General features: G+C 51.0%; 1 protein-coding gene across 1 annotated transcript; it reads left to right on the forward strand.

The window, feature by feature from the left end:
* The first annotated feature begins 370 nt into the window (after positions 1–370).
* On the forward strand, positions 371–10,598 carry NASP (nuclear autoantigenic sperm protein (histone-binding)). The gene is made up of 14 exons (XM_010160250.1): positions 371–420; positions 1,161–1,271; positions 1,785–1,865; positions 2,031–2,132; positions 3,127–3,131; positions 5,469–5,547; positions 6,843–6,929; positions 7,056–7,129; positions 8,091–8,279; positions 8,454–8,620; positions 8,972–9,025; positions 9,111–9,182; positions 10,011–10,136; positions 10,432–10,598. Exons 1-14 carry the CDS (start codon positions 371–373, stop codon positions 10,483–10,485), a joined length of 1,251 nt encoding a protein of 416 aa, XP_010158552.1. The 3' UTR covers positions 10,486–10,598.
* Positions 10,599–10,737: the final 139 nt, after the last annotated feature.

A 10,737-nucleotide genomic window follows, 5' to 3' on the forward strand; every position in this document is an offset into this window, starting at 1 on the left:
GTTTTTTCTGACTGGAAACGCGGTGCAAAACACCCGGCTTCGAGCTTTGCGACTTGTTCCGTGCCGCAGGTTTGCGTGGGGATAGCTCTGGGCTGCAGGGCACTTGTGGGTCAGTGGCTGCGAGCTGGCAGGGGTGGGGGGTCCAGGGCTCTTCAGTCTTTTGATTAGGCTGAGTCTTACACAACCTGCAGGTGAAGGCATCAGCTTTCCTAACAGCTCTTGATACTAGCAACAAACGAAACCAGTAGGTTTCTCCAGCAGAGTCAACTAGCCTGGGGTGGCTGTCCACCGCTCCTGGCCCTGAGAGCTTGGCTCCTGTCACGAAATGGGTGGCCTGTTATAAACACTTGTGCAATATTTTGTTTCTAGGATGGAAGAGGAATTGGCAGCTCCTTCCACATCCACAGACAAGACAGACAGGTGAGGTGGGAGTTGGAGTTGTCAGTTACTAAAAACCATAAAATCCCAGGACTGTTGAATGAAAACAAAAGGTTACTCTTCAAGTTGGTTGTTAGGCTTCAGCTTTAAATATGTGGGTGCTGTAGATGCTCAGCAGTAGTCTGCTCAGATCTAGTGCAGTGGAACTCTCCCAAACGCTAGTAGATACAAACACCAACTGTTGTTTAGGAAACTCTTGAACTGTGAGTGCTGGGGAGGTACAAGTATGTGACTGGTGTGTAATAGTGCTTCTCTGGGCAGCTCTTCTTGGCCTGGAAATAGTTGTGTGAGATGCACTGGATTAAAACTAAGACTTCCGTCTAGCATTCTCTCAAGTGTGTCATGCTGTGTTATGACAAGTCATAACTTGAAGTTACTCTTTTTCTGTGCTTACCTAGCATCAGAGTCTGGTGAAACACTGTACAGTACGTGGTGTTTGGTGTGCAGGTCTTAGAGTATGTTCTGTAGCATCCTTTGTCACACCAGGTTCTGATACCCGCTTCTTGTAGCAGTTAGTTAAAATTAACCTGTCTGCCCTCGGTCATCAGAACTAAAAGTTGGTCCAGCTTTAAGCAGACAGAATCAAATAATCCCCCACTCCAGTACTTCCCACCAGTATAATGTGTGCAACTCACTCCTATATGAAAGCTGGATATGAAATTACTATGGAAGCTACCAGAATCCTGTGTTTGACTTAACTTTTTTCTTTTTCTCCTCTCCAGTATGGATGTGGATGGAGAATCAAAGAAACTGTTGGGTTTAGGACAGAAGCACTTGGTAATGGGAAATATTCCGGCTGCTGTTAACGCGTTCCAGGAAGCTGCGAGCTTACTGTGAGTAGCAGAACACTTTGTATTTTTGTAGGGCTTGCTTTTCATCTTGACTGCTTCCGTGGCTTATACAAGAAAGACTTTTACCTTGCACAGGCTGCTGCATTTGTAATGGAACTGAGGAGAGGCTTAATTATCCAACTTGAGTTGGACAATACTGTAGTTGATGTGCAATTTAGACAGCTTTTGTGATAGTAATTATCAGTGCATTTCCCTAAGGAAGAACAGGGATTTGATATTTTATTTTGCAGTGGTGGTTCTGATGTCTGTTAATATAAAAATAATGGGATAGTGTTACTTGTCAGTGACTTGTTTACTGGTCTTGGTCAGTCTCGGATGGTGATACTTAGCTTGTCTCCCATTGTTTCAAACAAATAATTAATGCTCCTCTCACTTACTTGGCTTTTAAATTAGCTAAGAAACTGATTCTTCCTGTCCTGGAATTCTTAGGTTTTTGAGTTAATATATCAAAATCTCAAGTAGGCACAGGTAAATAACTCTTCATTACTTTTGTAGGGGTAAAAAATATGGTGAGACAGCGGATGAGTGTGCAGAAGCTTTCTTTTACTATGGAAAATCTCTCCTAGAGTTGGCGAGGTATGCTAACAGCTTCCCGTTTGGTAGCCTCTGCCTGGTGTGGCAGGGTTTCACCCTCTAAAAACAGGGTTGCACTGGGCGGGCTGGGCCGTGGTGTTGCAGCTTGTGCCGGTCAAGCGGTGTTATTACAAGAGCTAAGGAATGACGAGCTCTTGTTCCCTTCAGAATGGAGAACGGTGTGCTGGGCAATGCCTTAGAAGGGGTGCAGGTTGAAGAGGAAGGAGAAAAAGCTGAAGGTGATGCCGCGCAACCAACTGCTGATGGTATGTAAAGCTGTCTGCCGTGTCATGGAGGCACCAGGCTGCGTTTTCTTGTCTAAACGATCCAGGTTCAGTCCACCAGTATCTCAATAGCCGGAATTGTTGTTAACTCTTACCAGTTTGAGTGGACTTTTTTTGTTCTTCTGATCTGGCTTAAAGACTGAACAAAACCTCTACAAGGAGCTGGTTACTGAAAGCGTGTGTAAAGGGTCACCGGGTGTCTGTGTCCTGAAATGCTGCATTCAAACTTGCTTTCTTGAGCTTCACAGCCAACTTGAACTGCTTTGTAACTGTGTAGCAGTACAGTGTCTGTGGTAGGACAGGTCGGAATTACTGTACAAAGTCCAACCAAGGTAGCTATACTGCCTGCAGCTGGAGACAATACAGGAATTCCTGTCAATCCAGACTGTTCCAGCCAGCCCTGGCACCTCTTGCTTAGCTGTGACTAAACGCTAGCGCACAAAGCTGCACACTGCTTGAGCGGCCGCTTGCAATAATGCAGTCTGGGGACGGGGAAGGGATTTGCTTAGTTCGAGTTACTATGTTGGTTGTGTCCTAATTCTTTGTACTTTGAAAAGGGAGCTCTTAGGAGTGTCAGCTAACTTGATGGCAAACCAACACACTGGAGGGTCTGAGGGGTGGTATTGTCAGTGCCCATTAATGTCTTTATCACTAAACTCGAAGAAATGTTTATGCTTCCTCAATCATGTAGAAGATGCAAGGGAGGAGTTGAGAGAACAGGTATATAACGCCATGGGGGAAAAAGAAGAGGCCAAAAAGTCTGCGGAAGAGTCTCCAGCGCTACCCGAGAAGGAAATCAAACAGGAGGATGTTGAAATGAAAGAGGCCACGGAAGAAAAACCAACAGAAGAAGCAATTGCTGATAAGGATGTAAAGCCTGAGGAGGCTGAAGAGAAGATGGAGGTTTCTGTGGGAAAAGAAGTTCCTTCGGAATGTGGAGAAGGAGGCTGCGGAAGAGGAGGCGGAGGCGGCTGCGGAAGAGAAGGTAGTGGAAAAAGAGCAGAAGATGGTGCCTGAAGACAAGGTAGCGGAGGCAGCTGAGGAGAAGGTGAAGACAGAGGTGTTGGACAAGGAGGCAAAGGTGGCTGTGGAAGAGGCTGAAGGTGAGGAAGTGGCTGTGGAAGAGGCGGGAGAGAAGACAGCAGAAGCAACAGAAAAAGAGCAGGCTGTGGAAAAGAGAGAGGCTGTAGAAGGGCAGGCAGAGCCAGCTGTGGACGACAAGGCAGTTGCTGTGGAACAGAAAGAAGCTGCAGAAGGGGAAGCAGAGGCAGCTGAACAGAAGAAGGTGGAGGAGAAACAGGAGCCAGTAGAGGCAGCTACAGAAGTGAAACCAGATGAATCTATAGAGACAGAGTCCTCGAAGGAGCCTGTGCCCACAGAGGGCAAAGAGCCACCTAATGACGTGGAAGAAAAGGCTGGAATAGCTGCTAAGGTAGAGAAAGAGGAAAAGAAAGATGTCCTGATGGAAGAGGGTGAAGGTGCTAAGGTAGAGAAAGAAGACAAAGCTGACCTGATGGAAGAGGGAGAAGGTAATAGTGAGAGGAGAAAAGTACTTGTGGGTGGATGACTGGATTTGGCTAACAACGGGTAAAAAGTGTTCCATTCAGAATTTTCTGTTTGCCTTAGAGTAAGGAAAAGGCACAGTAAAGGGGATCTTGAAGGATTTTACATCCAAGTAACGTTTCAAGGAGTAGTGAATCGTCTCCCTTTGTCTAGACTAACGCTTAACTAACTGCAAAGCAAGTCTTAATTGAAAGCCAACTTACAGCCTTGTGAAACGTGTAAGTCATGGCTAGGCTGGTGGAGAATACTGAATGGATGGTCACTTGCATGCCTCTGGGGTTGTTGCACTAACCTTCAAATGACTCGAAGCACAGGTTGCCTCTGGTTTAACTGTAGCTTATTTGAAAACAGCGGAGCAGAAACTTAAGAACAGCTGGGTCCACCACAGAATGGTACATTTGCCTTGGTAGGGGCAGGGAACTCTCGGTTTGAGCCTTTCTGCTGGTAATTACAAGTGAGAATTTGCTTGGCAAATCTAAACTTAATCTGCCCTGGAACCTGAAGGCTTCTCTCTAGTACAGCCTTGCAGCTTTTTTTGCTTCCCTGCTTCACTACAGCTCTCTTCAGGGTTATGTATGTTCAAGTAACCTACTAAAGCTTGTACACCTTGACGTGCTACTTGCATGGTCTTAGTAGGCCAGTGCTTTTTGCTGCAGATTGATGAGCTGATAAGACTTGGTCAGTAACTCTGCTTCACAGGAAGAGCCTCACTACAGGAGTGTCAAATATTCTTTGAATACTGGGCACTGAAATGATTTGTACTGCTGATCCCAAATGCTCAGTGGTGGAGCAGCTGCCTAACAAGGTGTCTGTCTGGACAGAGTATGATTTGAACACAAACCACTGTGGAAAGGCTGTTACATATGCATCATGCTGCTTTTTTTCCCCCAACTCTGTTAGTGTGAGGACACTCTTGCACATCCTGGTTGTGTGTTGTGTCATTCCAGACTCCTCCCATTACTTAAAATTTAACTTCCTACCATCTTTGTTTAACCTTTGATCGAGCTGTCCTCAGACTTGCAGGTTTGGCCCTGTGGGTGGTAGGGATGTGCTTTTTTTTGGGAGCTAGACTGATGAGCTCACAGGCTTTCTAGTCTGCAACCCATCAAGCCCCTGTTACCTGGAATTCATCAGTGGTCATGATGTAGGGATTAAGTGTGTGACTTCGGTGTGCAAGTCTGGCAATGCTCTAAAGCTGTCGGCCGTGCCCCTTCACTGCACGCTTCCTCAGAACACTTCCTACAGGTAGGACAGATGCAATGCTCCTGCGCAGGCAGTATCAGAAGTCAGACAGTGCTACACACTAGCAGGTTCGTTAGTAAGGTTGCCACGTAGTTGCCTGACAGGAGGAATGCGGGTCCTGAAACAGCCCTGTGGTACAGCCTGGCAGCTATCTTGCTGAAAACGCTTTATCTGTAGCATGACCTCCAGCAGCTGACCAGAGCCCCCAGGGCTGCTCAGGATTCCGTGGCTTCTGTGGGAGCTCACAGGGCACTTCTGAGAGCTGAATTCTAGGTAAGTTCTGACTCTGATAGTGTGAGGTGCCTAAAGCAGTGACTAAGGTAGCCTGGAGCTGCGTCAGTCACAGTGCCCAGCGCTTTCAGCAAGATGGCTCCTGCTGCTGAGAACGTAACGTATCTGCGCTTCGTGCATCACACATCTAACCTCGCACGGGACGGCTGAGTATAACCCATGCTGCCTGACTCCATGTGAAAGTGTACTAACGATGGGGGTTCTCATTAATCTACTTTCCTTGTAGAAACAGAAGAATCTGAAGAGGAAGATAAAGAAAATGATAAAGCTGAAGATAAGGAGAATGAGTTGGCAATGGAAGACAAGGTGAGATTGCTGAGCTCCGATACCAGTGCTCATGGAGTGTAGTTCATAGAATTATGGAATGGTTTGGGTTGGAAGGGACCTTAAAGACCATCCAGTTCCAACCCCCCTGCCATGGGCAGGGACACCTTCCACTAGACCAGGTTGCTCCAAGCCTCATCCAGCCTGGCCTTGAACACTTCCAGGGATGGGGCATCCACAGCTTCTCTCGGCAACCTGTCCCAGTGCCTCCCCACCCTCTCCGGGAAGAACTTCTTCCTGATGTCCAATCTAAACCTCCCCACTTTCAATTTAAACCCGTTACCCCTTGTCCTGTCACGACAGGCCCTTGTAAAAAGTCCCCCCCAGCTTCCTTGTCGCCCCTTCGGGCACTGGAAGGTGCTATAAGGTCTCCCCGGAGCCTTCTCTTCTCCAGGCTGAACACCCCCAACTCTCAGCCTGTCCCCATAGCAGAGGTGCTCCAGTCCTCGGAGCATCTTTGTGGCCTCCTCTGGAGTCGCTCTAACAGATCTATGCCCTGGATTATGTTGGGGGACCCAGAGCTGGATGCAGAACTGCAGGTGGGGTCTCATGACAGTGGTGTAGAGGGGGAGAATTGCCTCTTGTATGGTAATTACACTTGTGTTTCATTTAGTCCCATATAGGAAATTACTCTTGAAAACCAGGATTGCCTAAGGAAGGGGCAGTGTTACATGTAGTCTGTGCTGGGGGGTCTTGTTCTGTTCAGTAACTGTGTATCCTCTGCTGTGTGTTTATTGTTTGGCTGTGCATGTTGAATGCACCCAGTCCAGTGAGCCATGATAAGGGAATTCAGTGGAAAGTGTGGTGCTGCTTAAATCTGAGGTGTTATGTGGATGTAGCAGTCAAAGCTCCTGGGATCATGCGGGGCCTGTCAGGGTGTGGTACTAACAGTGCTAGACAGGTGCCTTGAGTCTCTTTCTCCGAGTGTTTAAACAAAGTCCAGAAGCTCACTTCAAAAAGGGGAACACCAACCCCTTAACTTCTGGTTCATCTACACAGCATCTTAAAACATTCTTCTGGGGATAATGCTGATGCTCAGTGCTCTCACATTTCTGGAAGGAAGATAAGGCCAAACCAGGTAGTGATTGTAAGCACAGGTTTCCCTTAAAGCTTCTTCTCTGCAGGGGTGTTGGTTGCTGCAGTGACCTCTTCTGCATGTTCCTTCACTTTCCTTCTCCTGGTAAAGCGTTTAGCTCTTGAAGAAATGTACTCCGTGACAGTACGGCTTAGAAACACGGTGGTGTTTGGGGGATACTTAACCTTTTGTGCGTTCCTCGTCTTTGCAGGAAAGTGAGGAGGATGAAATTGGGAATCTTGAGCTGGCCTGGGACATGCTGGAGTTGGCAAAAGTCATCTACAAGAGGTAAAGACGAGGCCTGTTGGGGTACGCGCCGGAGAAGAGGATTGTAACTGGGGGGTGGCATAAGCAGTTGGTAAATGGGGCGTGGTCAGAACAGGAGTTGACAGCTAACTTTTGTTCCTGATTTAGACAAGACACGAGAGAAGCTCAGCTCCACGCAGCTCAAGCTCACCTGAAGCTGGGAGAAGTTAGCATTGAGTCAGGTAAGCGTGAGCAATTCTCACGTACACAGGGTTAGCTTCCACTTTCACTGTTTTGTGTCTGAAATGAGCGGAGGGGAGTTAATGTGGAAGCAAAATAGACTTGGTCTGGTTAGGGTAGTGCAGCTGTGTGAGAAGCTTTGGAATCAACAAATGAGCAACTTTGTGCCTTAAACAGGGTAGCCCGTGCTTTTACAGAACAGGGAATGAATGAAAGCTTTGGGTGGGAAGTGATGTGTTACCGGATCAACACCAGCCTGTTCCCTGCTCGATGGGCAAGGCTTGGTTGGCTGCTGAAGCTGGGGGGAGACTTCCCTCACAGAGGTAGCGAGTCCCCGAGCTTGTAGGAGGGGTCAGAACTGTGCTGCTTCCAGAACACAGACTGCAAACGAGAACTGGCTGACTCTTGGGCTCTCCGGTGCTAGGGAATGATCAGGAGAGACTCACGTAGCAGAAAAAAGGAATGGGAAGCGTGTTAGTGTGTCTCACCTGCCCTTCCCTTAAAGCAACGTCTTGTTGAAGCCATGTAGAGTGCAGTTCTCCCTGCATGGGGAGTAGTCCGAGAGCACCAGGGCTCCAGAGTCGCTGGAACACCTTTGGTGGAGAGCTTGACCAAAAGCAGCGGGGGACTGTCCCCCGCCCCAGATCCAAGTTGCAGGAGTGAGCGGTTAGGTGCAGCTCCTGGCAGCAGGTGGAATGGCAGGATTTGCGTCCCTGGTTTTGACTTGGCTGCTGCGTCGCTGCAAACTAACAGAGGTGCTGGAGTAACTGGGTGCTGAGCAGTCGTTGGGGTGGGCAGTGGTCATCTGAAAGCAGCCTCTGGCAGCTCCACGGCTGAGCTCGGTGCTGGGGCTGTTGCAGGCTCTGTGAGGCATAACAAGTGATGAAACAACCGAACAAGGGTTTGGGTCTGGGTTGGGTAAATGGGTGCGGCTCCTCAAGCCCCGGCGGCTCTCTCCTACAGAAAACTACGTGCAGGCGATAGAGGAGTTCCAGGCCTGCCTGGCGCTGCAGCAGAAGTACCTGGAGGCTCATGACCGGCTGCTAGCGGAGAGCCACTACCAGCTGGCGCTGGCCTACCACTACAACAGCCAGTTCGACGAGGCCGTCCTGCAGTTCGGTAAATCCATGGAAGTCATTGACAAGAGGATGGGTAAGTGGATTCCTGGCACTGCCTAGCAGGGGGGAGCTCGCTGGTCTGAACACAGCGATGGGGCGGCGGGATTGCTGAAATGGGGCGTGTTGGCCGATGCGTGTCCCTGGGTGTTGGTATCTGGGCGGCTGGTTTGTCAGGAGGTGTCTCACCACGGTAACCGTCTCGTCCTAGCCATGCTCACGGAGCGAATGAAGAAGGCAGAGGGCGGGTCCCCTGAGGATGAGAAGGAGATTGAAGAGCTGAAGGGGCTGCTCCCTGAAATTAAAGAAAAGATAGAAGATTCAAAGGAGTCTCAAAAGAGCGCGAGAGTAGCTGAGCTGGCGCTGAAGGCAACTCTGGTCAGTGTGTCCTCTCACCCAGGGGTTCTCGGCTGGCACCTGAAGTGAAGCAGCAGTGGGGGGAGCTGGGGTGGGGTTACACAGAGCGGGGGCTGGCGGCTGGTCATGGGGTGTCCCTGTGAGAAGGAAACTGAGGCAGCTGACACCTGAAGAGGAGAGGGTGTTCAGTGAACACCCTGATGCGAATCGTTCCAGGAATTTGCTGGTCTTCTGTAGCAGCTCAGTGTGGTGGGGCTGGGTGTTGTGGAGCAGGGTGCTGAGCATGCGGAGTTGGGGTTTCCGTCCCTTTCTCTAAACTAGCACCTGTCATCTTGCCAGAACTTGCTCACTGCTTCCTCTGCTTTTCCAAAGGTTGGAACCACGTCGGGCTTTGCACCAAGTGAGGACAGCGGCTCCGTTTCCACCGTAAGTCAGAGATGGGTGTTGGTAGCTCCTGCCTGCTGGAAGTGTTACCACTGGCCGCTACTCACGTGTCGGTGTCTTGTAACAGATTCCTGTAAGGAAAGCGGCCGATGGTGCATCTCAGTGTGTCACGGACATCTCCCACCTCGTCAGGAAAAAGGTGAGGCTGCGAACGGTGGGCAGAGCCAAGGGTGTGTTGGAGAGCTGCTGCTCTGCTCTCTCTAAGCGGGTTTCCTGCCTGGGAGCTGCATCTTCACGCGGTTCTGTAATGGGAAAGCAAACCTGGAGACAGTGCGTGGGACCCCTTTCCTGTAGGGCCCATCCAGCCTCCCGGGGACTAGTCCCCATGTGTCGGCACCCTGCCTGGCAGAACTTCCGCAGGGTGTGGTGTGGTTTTCCAAGCTGCCCCCTCCGCCGGGAGCTGCAGGGTGGCCTGCAGGCCTTGAAGGGCAAGGGCTGGGGCTGAGCCGGGCTCCCTGGTGGAGCAGAAGAGGAGAACGGGACCCAAATAGCCCCTCGCTGGGGCGATGCAGGTGCCTGCGGTTCCTGTAAAGCCACGGGGGTTTTCTGAGCTGCTGCAGATACAACTGCAACTCCCCCGACGCGCTCTTCGTGTGCGTTCTGCGCTGCTGTGGCGCGGCCTGGCCTGGCTCAGACCTTACAGACGTGAGCTCGGCTCTGGTGTGCCCGGAGCAACTCCCAATCCGCTGCGCAGGCTGATGGTGAGTGGCGGGAGTATGCCCAGCCCCCCCGTCTGTCGCCTGGCTCCGCAGTCCCGTGTCTCCCTGCCGGGCTGTACGGAGAACCCAAACCGCCCCGCAGCGGTGGAGCCCTGCTCGTGTCTTAGCCCTTCAGTGTCCGCCTTGAACCGGGCGAGTGGGGCTGAGCCGAGACGCTGTGTGGGGCAATGCCTCAGCGCCAGCTTGATGTCAAAAACTAATTAAACCTTAACGTGTACCCTGCGTAGACTAAATGATTTTGTCCTCAGAGGAAACCGGAGGAGGAGGCTCCGCAGGGGGACAACGAAGCTAAGAAATCCAGACCGGAGCCGGCTGTCAATGGTGCTGCTGCTGCTCCCAGTGGGAATGAGGTGGCAGAAAAAATGGAAGAGGAGGTGGGCAGCTGAGCCCGGAGTCTGGGCTGTGTGTGTTTGGGCCTGGGCTCGGGCTGGGGCTGTCGCCACCGGCCTTCACCCAGCTTCCCCCCGCCATGGGGAAGGGGTGTTGTGCCACGTAGTCCGACCCTGCGGGGGCTGGAGGGACTGGCTGCCCGTGGGGCGGGATGGAAGCACAGTGGGGTGGTGTGGAGCTCCGGAAGCTGGTTGCGTGTGGAAGTGTGGGCCTGCTGCAAGAGCAGTGGGGCCTGCACAGCTGGGTCCTGTCCTGTTAAACCCTTCTCTTCTCTTCCAGACAGAGATAAGGCCGCAGGCGGAATCGGGGGCTGCAGTTGAAAGCACAGTATGATAATTCTTTAACCTCGGACACTCCTCTCCTTACAAGGAAAATGGTTTTGTATATAGTGTATTTTTTCACTTTTTGGCAACTTTTGTATGACTTCAATAAAGATTGTAAGCAAATACTCCCTGTCTTGGCTTTCCTCCTGCTCCTGGCTCTGCTCCATGCTGTCCCCTGCCCTGTTTCCACCCAGCTCTGCCTGCTGGGCGGGGGGGGGGGCACAGACGCTGTGCTCATGGCTTGGCTGGGTTGGGCTTCCCC

Source organism: Eurypyga helias, unplaced genomic scaffold (genome assembly GCF_000690775.1).
Source record: "Eurypyga helias isolate BGI_N326 unplaced genomic scaffold, ASM69077v1 scaffold14781, whole genome shotgun sequence".
NCBI lineage: Eukaryota > Metazoa > Chordata > Aves > Eurypygiformes > Eurypygidae > Eurypyga > Eurypyga helias.